At 34.8% G+C, this 11,733-nt stretch overlaps 5 protein-coding genes and 1 non-coding gene across 6 annotated transcripts in view; 4 read left to right on the forward strand and 2 right to left on the reverse strand.

Moving 5' to 3' along the window:
- Positions 1-823, forward strand: part of LOC104784093 (glucan endo-1,3-beta-glucosidase 2-like) — a 2,710-nt gene extending 1,887 nt beyond the window's left edge. Inside the window, exons 2-3 of the mRNA XM_019244361.1 lie at positions 33-236; positions 582-823. Coding sequence (XP_019099906.1) covers positions 33-226 — 194 coding nt within the window. The 3' untranslated portion in view covers positions 227-236; positions 582-823. The remainder of the gene's footprint in view (positions 1-32; positions 237-581) is intronic.
- On the forward strand, positions 1,605-2,191 carry LOC104781467 (glycine-rich protein 5-like). The gene has a single exon (XM_010506146.1). It carries the CDS (start codon positions 1,621-1,623, stop codon positions 2,017-2,019), a length of 399 nt encoding a protein of 132 aa, XP_010504448.1. The 5' UTR covers positions 1,605-1,620; the 3' UTR covers positions 2,020-2,191.
- On the reverse strand, positions 4,890-8,178 carry LOC104781468 (elongation factor G-1, mitochondrial-like). The gene is made up of 7 exons (XM_010506147.2): positions 8,014-8,178; positions 7,742-7,811; positions 7,385-7,606; positions 7,160-7,281; positions 6,914-7,059; positions 6,670-6,746; positions 4,890-5,084 (listed from the first exon to the last, which is right to left on the reverse strand). The coding sequence occupies exons 2-5, from the start codon at positions 7,772-7,774 to the stop codon at positions 7,011-7,013; spliced, it is 426 nt and encodes a 141-aa protein (XP_010504449.1). The 5' UTR covers positions 7,775-7,811; positions 8,014-8,178; the 3' UTR covers positions 4,890-5,084; positions 6,670-6,746; positions 6,914-7,010.
- Positions 5,371-6,925, reverse strand: LOC104784094 (glutathione S-transferase T3-like). The gene is made up of 5 exons (XM_010509163.1): positions 6,914-6,925; positions 6,815-6,854; positions 6,670-6,746; positions 5,878-6,318; positions 5,371-5,817 (listed from the first exon to the last, which is right to left on the reverse strand). Exons 1-5 carry the CDS (start codon positions 6,923-6,925, stop codon positions 5,371-5,373), a joined length of 1,017 nt encoding a protein of 338 aa, XP_010507465.1.
- TRNAM-CAU lies at positions 8,805-8,876 on the forward strand. Its single transcript has one exon. It is a non-coding gene; the product is annotated as a tRNA-Met (tRNA).
- Positions 9,498-11,733, forward strand: part of LOC104784095 — a 4,020-nt gene continuing 1,784 nt past the window's right edge. Inside the window, exons 1-3 of the mRNA XM_019244180.1 lie at positions 9,498-10,541; positions 10,957-11,054; positions 11,156-11,359. Of these exons, the coding sequence (XP_019099725.1) occupies positions 10,418-10,541; positions 10,957-11,054; positions 11,156-11,359 (426 nt within the window). The 5' untranslated portion in view covers positions 9,498-10,417. The remainder of the gene's footprint in view (positions 10,542-10,956; positions 11,055-11,155; positions 11,360-11,733) is intronic.

The following is an 11,733-nucleotide window of genomic DNA, read 5'->3' on the forward strand; positions in this document are numbered from 1 at the left end:
AAGCGGATCTGGAACACCGTTGAGGAAAGAAGGTGTTTCTGAGGTTTATATCTTTGAGCTTGTTGAGAAAGATGCTAGGCAAGGGATTAGGAACTGGGGGCTTTTGCATCATAACATGACTAGTAAGTACAGCTTTGAGTTCTCGGATGGAGGTGAAATTAGAACTTTCATAAAGCTTTGGACTGGATGCTTTGTGGGAGTGGTGATGCTTTACCTGCTGATGTAGGAAGAGAGAGGTACTGTCTCTGTTTCCTCTGCTTCTACTTTTTGGTTCTTTGGAATTGAATCACTTTGTTGGGTTGATGATTGTTGACTTAGGTTTAGATAGGTTATGGCTATGTTTGCATAAATTCAGAGGCTTATCCTTTTGTTTGTGGAATAGAATAACACATTTTACTTGGAACTTTCATGAACACCAAAAACTCTTATCTGTGTTTTTTTTTAGTTCAGGGAATGTCATTTTGAGTCTCACACATTGAAGCTATAGAAAGATGAAGCAATAGTGTAGTCACTGTAGTGTGTGCGCTTTGTCTAATCCTGAAACTGATCAAAGAAAACGTCTCTTCAATCGTTTTTGACAGTAATCAGAGGTGTATACAAGAGTCAAGATGCATTGAAGATGGAGAAGTAGCGGCACATCAAGAATCTTCTGACATGGTATAACATGACCCAATGACCAAGATCATTCTCATCCTTCACCATGTCTTGTGATCTTAGCTTGTGTTTCTGCTGTATTGATTCTTGAACAAAATCCAAAAAAAAAACTGTCTTGTGTGTCAGTTTTTAGTTCTTTCCATTGGACACATCATAGCTCTTTGTGAATATTCCTTACAAATTAATCTCCAAATGAATCTCGTTTTCTGTTATTCAAAAATGAGAAATTTGCAATGTGTTGTCCACAAAATTCTCCTATTAATTAGACCACATTAGGTATAAGTTTATGTCAATGGTCAGAAAATCAATATCCTTAGTTGCTCAATAGGTACTACCAGTTCCATAAAATTTGCAAGGAACCTTACAAAACCTGGTATGTAATGTGGACTTCCTGAAACATATTGTTAATTAATCAGAAAACAAATAATACGTTATATATTGCGAGAGCTCATCAACAAATTTCATGACCTAGGTTGAATAGTCAAGACAAGAAACGTTTGCGTCTTACCAAAAACAATTACAGAAAGAAAATTGAATTTATTTTTAAAATCAATTTCATATGAAACTTAACGAAATTCTTTGTGATTAGGAATCAGTATTTGGAGGGTATGACAAGAAACTTTCAAAATCTACCTTTGATCTTTGAAACCGCTAGACTTACATGTCCTGATATATATATATTTGACTCGTGGTTTTAAATTTCTCATTCTAATAAAAGGATTGCGCGTTGCAAGGATAATTTGACGTCAACATCTTGCTGATCATGTCAAGAACATTATCCATTTCTTTTCCTCATCAAAAGTAAACTAGAATAGTTGTTGTAAATTATTATACTAAAATACTAATATTGAAAGTAAAAGATTGAGACGTGGGTACCGAGTGAAAATTCGTATAAATAGAAGTCTACAGATAATTAACACAAACGCATCTTGTTCTTGTTGTAATTAGTGATTAACAGACAAAAAAATGGTTTTACACAAATCAGTTAAACCAATGGCTTATGCGTTACTTTTACTCCTAGCGATTTATACCCATATCCAAACCGTTGGTTCAACCACCGAAACCTCTGTCTCGCTCGCCAATTTGAAACATAGTTTGGTCACAAGAAGTAAAACGTTCTCTGAGAACGATTTTCCAGTTTGGCGAAGGGAGCTTAGAAGCAGTGGTGGAGGCGGAGGAGGAGGAGGTCGTGGGGGCGGAGGCGGTAGCAGCGGAGGTCGTGGCAGTGGTAGTCGTGGTGGCGGAGGGAGTGGTAACAGCGGTACGAGCAGCGGTTCGAGTAGCGGTGACTGTCTCAAGCATTATGGTCTGTCCAAAAGACTAATATTCATCGGTTTTCTAGGGGTTTTAGTTGTTGTATGGTAATTTGACAATTTTTCTAATGAAAGATTGTATATATTAATTAGTATATGGTTGTTTTTTTATGTTAATGTTTATGTTGTAATATTCTTTCGTGTGGTATTCTTTTGTGTTATGTAGTAGGGTTTATGTCCATATCATGCGCATATGCATTTGTGAATTTTAATTGTTAGATTGATTTTTTTGGTCCATTTTCAATAATTTTAAGTTATGTACAGTCTTGGCTTTATTTACACGTCAACTGCAATACGAGGAATGAATTAAGGTCAATGCTTATTTGATATGTAAAATGCAAACCGTTGATTTGCTGAATATAGTATATGTGATTGATTTTGGTAGAGGAAACAGTGCAAATATGTAAGGATGTTAGAGCGACAATATCGGTAGTATATTAGGAAGGGGTTGTTAAACACTGTTTTAATTTTTTATGAATTAATTGTGTTTGGTTTTGAATATAAGAACTCATAATCTCTTAGTTAAAATTTTCTCTTCCATTGGTAGGTTCTAATTTTGGGTCTCTTATTTTTGAAAATATTATTTTTTTAAATTTAAAAATTTTAAATAGAATAGAAGTGGTATAAATGTGTAAACATTTAAGATTTTATAAAATTAGAAAATATTGCATTTTAATTAATTTTCAAACATACAAAACATAATAAAAACATTAATACATATTACAATAGAAGTGCAATTCATTAATGGAAGGAATGATTAATTTTAATACTGATTTGCTCCAAATTTTGTCCAAATATTCTCAACCAAATCATCTTGCAAGGATTTATTTTTTTCTCGATCACGAACATCCTTTCAAAGTTTGAGCATAGTAGCAACACATGAAGGCCTGGTTGTTGGAAGCAACTTATGAAGCTCTATTTGACTCCAACTGTGCGAATTCATTTTCATCAAACAGAGTGTACCCATCTTGTTCGTCCTCTACTATCATATTGTGCAGTATGATACACGCTCTCATTATTTTTCCAATTTTTACCTTATCCCAAATAAGAGCCGGGTTTTTGACTATGGCAAATCGAGCCTGCAAAACTCCAAAAGCACGCTCTACATCTTTATGCACAGCTTCTTGTTGTCTTGCAAATAAAGAGGCTTTTGGAGTTTGTGGCAGTGGAATAGATTGGATAAAAGTAGACCATTTTGGATAAATATCATCCATCATATAGTAAGCCAATTTATACTCATGTTCGTTGACACTGTATTTAACTTTAGGAGCTCGACCATGCAAAATATCATCAAAGACTAGAGATCGGTCAAGAATATTGATATCGTTTAATGTACCTGGTAGTCTAAAGAAAGCATGCCAAATCCAGAGATCATACGAAGCCACCGCCTCTAAAACGATTGTGGGCTTTCCAGATCCGCGGGTGTATTGACCTTTCCATGTGGTGGGACAATTCTTCCACTCCCAATGCATACAATCGATGCTTCCTATCATGCCGGGAAATCTGCGATACTCGCCAATGTCGAGTAGTCTTTGAAGATCTGCTGGTGTGGGTCTTCTCAAGTACTCATCTCAAAATAAATTTACGACTGAATCTGTAAAATTGTCCAAGCATGATAGCGCCACAGTTTCAGAAAGTCGGAGGTATTCGTCAAACGCATCAGCTGCAGAACCATATGCCAGCATACGAATTGTTGCTGTACACTTTNCTCTACATCTTTATGCACAGCTTCTTGTTGTCTTGCAAATAAAGAGGCTTTTGGAGTTTGTGGCAGTGGAATAGATTGGATAAAAGTAGACCATTTTGGATAAATATCATCCATCATATAGTAAGCCAATTTATACTCATGTCCGTTGACACTGTATTTAACTTTAGGAGCTCGACCATGCAAAATATCATCAAAGACTAGAGATCGGTCAAGAATATTGATATCGTTTAATGTACCTGGTAGTCTAAAGAAAGCATGCCAAATCCAGAGATCATACGAAGCCACCGCCTCTAAAACGATTGTGGGCTTTCCAGATCCGCGGGTGTATTGACCTTTCCATGTGGTGGGACAATTCTTCCACTCCCAATGCATACAATCGATGCTTCCTATCATGCCGGGAAATCTGCGATACTCGCCAATGTCGAGTAGTCTTTGAAGATCTGCTGGTGTGGGTCTTCTCAAGTACTCATCTCAAAATAAATTTACGACTGAATCTGTAAAATTGTCCAAGCATGATAGCGCCACAGTTTCAGAAAGTCGGAGGTATTCGTCAAACGCATCAGCTGCAGAACCATATGCCAGCATACGAATTGTTGCTGTACACTTTTACAATGTAGACAGACCCAACCTTCCGGTAGCATCTCTTCTTTGTTGAAAATAGGGAACTTCATTTGCGAGCTTATCCACAATACGAATGAATAATGGCTTGTTCATTCTAAAACGGCGACGGAAAATGTTGGGAGGGTAAGTAGCATCTTCGCTGAAATAATCATTCCACAAGTGGTCATGACCGACTTCTCGATTTCTTTCAATGTGAATTCGCTTTTTTCTTGGTTTAGGTGGTTGTTGATGTTGGATTGGTGGAGTAAGAAGATTTTGTCATACTTGATTGGTGATTTGATCGCATGTTTCATTAAAACATTCATCAAGTATGTCATCAACATCATTTTGGGAAGAAGAAGCCATTGTGAAAAAAAAGAAACTAAAGAGAAGGAGTTTTTTTTGTTGGTGTTGAGAATAATAGGAAACTTCTTGTGATACGTATTGTTTGCCAACTTTGATCATTATATAGAAAAAGGTTGTGGTAGCTTGAGTTCTTAAAATTTGTGGTACACAACCATTGGAAATAATATGTGGTAGAAGTTACAAAATTACAAAAGTACTTGTAATAACATGTGGTAGAAGCACAGAAATACAAAAGAACCTGTAAAACCATGTGGTAGAAGCACAAAAATACAAAAGAGCTTGTAAAAACATGTGGTCAAATAGCAAGGAAAAAAAAGGTGTAAAAGTACTTCTACAAATATATGGTAGAAACCCATTGTTACAATAGTATTGAGGAAGTTGCTGTGTTTCACGGACTGATGAGAGGTCGGCTTGCCAGAGCATGAGAGAGCTTCTTTTTCGACCTGCTATCAGAAAAAGATTAACAAATGCTACTCCGCTCATACACATACTGAAACCGATTAATAACACAACTGCACCGTATTAATAAAACACAACAAACTGAAACTGCTACATAAATCTGTTACAAAGTGAAACAAAACAAACTGAAACAGATTAATAAGAAACCGATTACAAAAAACACAAGAAAGCATCCATATGTGTACAACCGAATACATAAAATACAACAAACTGAAAGCTAGTTAATAAACAGCAATTAGCTTGTCCTTAAGAGATTCAAACTTTTAACATTCAACCTAATGACATCATGTCATCAATTAGCTTGTCCTTAAGAGCTTTTTCGGATTCAGTTAGTGAATCCTTTTTAGCAATCAGATTTTCAAGCATCACATGCTTCATATGCTCCTTCTTCATAGCGAACTCCTTCTCTTTCAAGGCAAAATCCTTCTGCTTCATCTCATACATCCTCTCTATTTTCTCCAACTGAAACTCCAAGAAAGCTTTTCCATCTGCCTCCACATCCGGTTGTGTATTAGAGCTCTTTTTGGACTTCCCCTTTGCAGCCTTGGCAGCCTTAACACCAGGAGGTCGGACCATTGGTTCATTATCGACATCAATCACCGGTTGGGCATCCTGTGCAGACCCATCCCCACACACCCTTCCCCTTTTCACTCCAGTACCTTTAGTAGATGTGGACGCACACCATTTCTGATCATATATTAGCTCTCGCCAAGCATGCTAAAAAACAAACTTCTAATTCTGATCATTGAAGTATATCTCATGTGCTAGCTTCATCACATCATCTTCGTTCTGGCCACTAGACCTCTCCCTTGTCGCAGCCTCATAACAACCAGCGAACTTGCACACCAAGTCGTTTATCTTCCCCCACCGCTGCTTACAATGACTAGCCTCTCTCTTTGGCCGACCTGCAGCATTCGGACAAGTAGCAAAGTAATCCGCAATCCTTCCCCAAAAGGCTCTTTGTCGTTGCTGATTTGAAGTAATTGGATCCTTGCTCGTGTTTAGCCAAGCGCTGACAAGCATCACATCATCTGTTGGTAACCATGTATGCCTTGATCTGCGGTTTTGTTGTGGAGATGCAGCTTCAGATGGAGCGTCAGAACATGGACTCTCATAAGGAGTGTATTCGAGGTTATGGGTTTCTTGTTGACTTTGTAACAGATTCATATAGCTAGAGTGACGATATGGATTCATGGAATCGTCTGAATCCATATCATACTATGTTTGAATGTGTTAAAAGGTGAATGAAGAGATTGCTAAAGGGTTTATGTAATATGTTTGGTGTTTTTACAGTTTGTGGAAGTGTTTTTATTTATAAGGTTTAGGTATAATTTACTTTTAAAACTAGGTGGTTTCTATTTTGAAATTTAAGTGTTTACCTAAACACAACAACCACACATTAAACATCTACCCAACCAACTAACACAAAGCATCAAACAATAAGTACGATGTAGACCTCCCTAATAAACAAGTACTAACCGTATTTATCACAACCAACAAACAAAAGCAAAAACATCAATGCCTGACTCAACACCAAATAAATGAAGAAAGAAGAGGATGATAAATTACCTTCCTTCTTTGCCATTTAATCTTGCCCCCGCTAGTACCCACAACCCTTCCAATAAATCCAAAACATACCAAGAAGTCTGCAAACCGAAGTATCACATAACAATTATCAGAAATCATTAGCTCTAGCTTTAGGAAACGTACTCACTCTTCAGAACAGTATAGACAATTAATAGATGACTTAAGACCTGAGAATAAAAAGCACCCACAAACAATAGGCAATGAAGTTGAAACATCATACTTTTACCTGTTTCTCCATTGGTAACGAGGCTCTAGTTGACAACTCTTGGCTCTACAGCACTAAGAAGTTCCAGAAAGAACATTCCACTTGACAGCTTCTTCGTTTAGATACAGGCTACAAAGTAAGCAATATCACCAGCCACAACATTCTCACTGCAATTTACAGAAAATCAAAATGTCACTACATATAAAGAAATACATGTGCCCCAACTACAACATAAGCAATTCTTAAAAAAATAAATTTAACACAAACCTGTTGGATCCATGGTAGAAATTAGCTTTCACATGAATAAGGTCTACAAGACCCTGGATATTTTCTTCTAGACCAATCGGCACTTGCACAGCTGCACTATGATGTCGAAGCTTAGCTCTTGCCTAGTGAAAAGTAAGATAAAAAAAGAAGTTACAAGCAGTAAAATTATACTTGATCAAACTCATTCAATAAGGAAAACATAGAAGGATCATAGGTCAAACACACTTGGTTCAAGACTTTCCATGGATCTGCTCCCATTATATCAAGCTTGTTGATGAACGCAACTCTGGGGACTTCATATCTCCTCATTTTCCTATCAACTGTAATATACTGACTGTGTACACCACCAACACTGCACATAACTAGAATCGCACCGTCTAGTACACGTAGTGCCCTCTCCACTTCAATGGTGAAGTCAACGTGACCAGGCGTATCAATAATATTAACCTGAACAACAATCAAAAAAATTGAAATCCAATAGGATTAAGACTTCGATTTAGCAAAGTAAACGAATCTGATAAGAAATCGAGAATTACAGAATCAGTAAGAAACTACAACAGGCTGAAAAAGGCAGGAGGTTACCGACTCATTAATAATTCCCCCTTCTTGAGCCATCTCCAGCTTTCTTAAATGTCAACAATTACTTCCTAATCTGATCAATGAAAACCATCAGTTTGAATTGATCGGATATGTTAAACAATCTCAAACTCAATCGATAAAATTACAAATCTTCAGACCCAGTGTAACAAATCCCAAGGTTTACGAACTTGCAACAATCTAATAACCATAATTTGGGATCAACAATCAAACAACCATAATTTGGGATCAACAATCAAACAACCCTAGTTCTTTACCTAATCACGAAATCTCCTCCGCTACACATCACCTCCGCCGATTCAATCTCCTCCGCTACGCATCACCTCCGACCCCATCCTCATCTGATTCCATATATTTCGATTCCATCTTCTTCCTTTGTCGAATCGAGATTCTATCACGAGAAAAAGAGAGAGAGAGACAGAGAGAAAAATTCTCTCGGGCATAATTTTTTTCTTCTTCTTCTATTAATTTCTTTAGCCAACAGAAACGTGACATGTAGAGACTCTTATTCCAAATTTGAGTATACTAAATAAGAGGTCCTCTTATCTTTTTTCTTTTACCTGATTTATTTTTTTCCTACAAAACACTTAAAACCTCTCTTAAAATCTCTTAAAACCTCCCGATGGAGAAGGTCTTATAAACAAACAAGTTATATATTTTCACTACCTGTTTATGTCGACTGTCAAGTAACTGATTCTAATTGTTTGAATGTCATTTTTGTAACATGATCAAATCTCTCTATTTTTTTTTTTATGTATTTAACATTTTGACAAGTTTTATTATGTAAATATCATTGTTAACATCATACTTTCATATATATATATATGAATTTATAATTATAACATTAAATTATATCACAATTTATTTAACCAAAAACTGAGAAAATAATTATATAATAATAAATTTAAGGTAAGAAATTAGAGTGTGCAAATTAGTCTTCCAAAGAATCTAATATCATTCCTTAAATATAAATAATAATCTTATAATATTCTATAAATATATGACAAATAATATATAAAATACCAAATATCATACATATATTGAACAAATCAGAGTGGCGCAGCGGAAGCGTGGTGGGCCCATAACCCACAGGTCCCAGGATCGAAACCTGGCCCTGATATTCCACGGGTTTTTGCAATTTTTTTTCCATACCAAAATAAAACAATCAAATATTTACTATAGAAAAAAGCGAAAACAATTATGCAATATTACTCTAATTTCCATCATATAATTCACAATCCAATGTTTAAGAAAGCCCACTAACCAATTACCAAAAAAATAGAGCCCAATTACCAAAAAGATAATCAATTTTTTTTTTTTGTTTATCCTGTTTCACTACAAAAAATTAGTTATATTGTATCATTTAAATTGCATCACCCAAGCAAATAATGTAATTTTAAATTGTTTATTTACGAGTGAAGCAAATATATATGACATAACATCAATTAACTATAAGTGATGTTATAATTATCTAATTTGACATCATTTAGTTAAAATTGATTTACTTTTTATTAGATTGTATCATTTTTTTAGAATTGATATAAAATATAAATTTACATTATTTAGATAAGTGATATATTTATTTATTTCTGGTGAAATCACTTTTTAAACGATTGCAAATTTACATCAATAAAAAACTGATGTTAAAATTAATTATATTAAAAATGGATATACAAATATATTGGTTTTTTAAAACAAAAATAAAATATCCTCAAAATCGATTGAGAGAACCCTACTTCCCCATCTTCTCTCTTCACGCTTCCCCGTCTTCCTCGGATGACGAGTGCTAGCTAAGGTATCACCGTTACGTACAAACCATTGTTCAATAACAAACTTTTTAAGAATTTCTAGATTTGTCTAGTTAAGGACGTCCAAATCCAGATTATCTAAGTTATTTGATTTTCAGCCACCTGAGAGGCTTACGTACGTTTGTTATGGTTCTTAAATACTTTAGAGGCGCACCAAAAAAATTGTTTCTTTGGTTTAATTTCCAACAATAATTTTAAAAAAAATAAATACATATACTGTATTTGAAAATTTGTTTATTCATTAATCATATCTATTAATAGATATGACTTTTTCTCCGAAAACAAAAAAAAAACTATCAGTATGACTTTTTGTGTTTCTTTGTCGAGGTACGTAAAAAAATGCTTTGTCGAGGCCTCGGTTAACAACATACTATGATCTAGAAAAATCTAGCTAAACAAAATCGCAGTGAAACAATATAATCTAGTGACATAAATATTCGAAGCAATCTTATTCATTAACTAGTTTTTTCCCCTTAATTTTGTGAGCTAATTATTTTTTCTTTTGTGTGAGATTATCTTTTAGGTAGTTTACAACAAAAACTCTTACACACGTTCTAAATTTTGTGAATTTTTATTTATTTGTCTCTCACACAAAAACAAAACTTCTTAATAATATATCCATTTGGTTTCAGATCCCGCTTAATTTTAGCCCACGCGGGAATAAATTATTATTTTCCTATAAAGTATCTACAACTAAATAAATCTCAGTATGAGAAACTGCTGGGCAATCTAAGAGAATCTGAAGGTGACGTAAACTGGTTTTGTAAATCTAATGTTTACATATTCTGCAAATCGGTTTCTCTAGTGCTAACTTGTTTTCTTTTCTATTTTTTAACCTAGTTTAGGATCGATCATGGATTTCGTGGATTCAGAGACACAACCACCTGATGATTTACCACAGCTGGAAACTGATTACAACATGCCTCCTCCACTTGCTCCAGAATGTAAAAGCTACAAATGGAAAATAGAAGTCATTGGTAATATTTAAAGTTGATTACTTTAATTTCATTAAATAATTCTTTTCGTTTAAACTGTTGCACTAGCCTTGACCTGCATTTTAAATCGATTTGATTGCTTTCATCTTAAATCAAAACAGTTGTTAGGATTGCTTTCCTTTAAATTGTTTTCGTTCATAGCTTTCATTTCGAATCAAAACCGTTGTTAAGATTAATAAAATGTCTTATATGTTAATTTGGTTTATTATAGACTAACTCCAATTTGGTTTCAAATATATATGTGTTCATCAACAAGATACGAATGGAAATATAGAAGGCAAACTGATGACATCTGGAGATGTCTGGAAATTGCAAGACAGTCAAGTTATTGTGCATTTCGATGTAGATACAAGTCAACCAATTGGAGATTCAGGAGGTTTACTTGGATCATGGTTAGGTCAATTAAGCACTGATGTGCGATTGCTACCCATTGACTACGCCGATTGGAGGTTGGTTAGTTCTAATATAAAAGAAAAAGCATGGGAATTAGTTCAGGTAAACATCGAGCATCTAATTTATCTATAACTTTTTAAAATCATGCGATGTTTTAATACTAAATTTTGGTTGATGTCTCGTTTCATGTTATGTCATTTCAGTCCAAATTCAAATTTGATGATCCTATGATGAGAAAAGCATATGTAATGAGTGCACTAGGTAGTCGATGCAAGGATGTCAAATTACGTCTTTGGAAAGAACACAAAAAAAGTAATCTGATTGAAACGTTGAGGAATCGACCCGAGAAAATTCCTGAAAATCAATGGTCTCATTTCGTTCACAAGAGGTTCACTGAAAAGTGGAAGGTATAGTTTATTCGATAGATATTTATATGTACTTCTATGTCTATATCAAATGCAAGTAATTCTTTTATTTAATGTATGAGATTTCAGAAAATGCAAGAGCGGAATACAAGGAGCCAAAAAAACAATACCATGCCTCACTTATGTGGAAGAAAGAGTTTTTCAAAAAAAAGAAATGAGATTGTGAGTAACTTAGTCATGATATAAACCTATTTTATTATATTGATTTTGTACATTGTTTATGCATGTCTCTTTACTGCAGAAAGTCAAGATCGGAAAAACACCATGTCGAGCCGAATTTTTCATTGAGACTCGCAAGAAACCTGATGGAACCTTTGTGTCTGAGGAGGCGAAAATACGCGCGGTTAGTTTTATTA

Source organism: Camelina sativa, chromosome 4 (genome assembly GCF_000633955.1).
Source record: "Camelina sativa cultivar DH55 chromosome 4, Cs, whole genome shotgun sequence".
Lineage (NCBI taxonomy): Eukaryota > Viridiplantae > Streptophyta > Magnoliopsida > Brassicales > Brassicaceae > Camelina > Camelina sativa.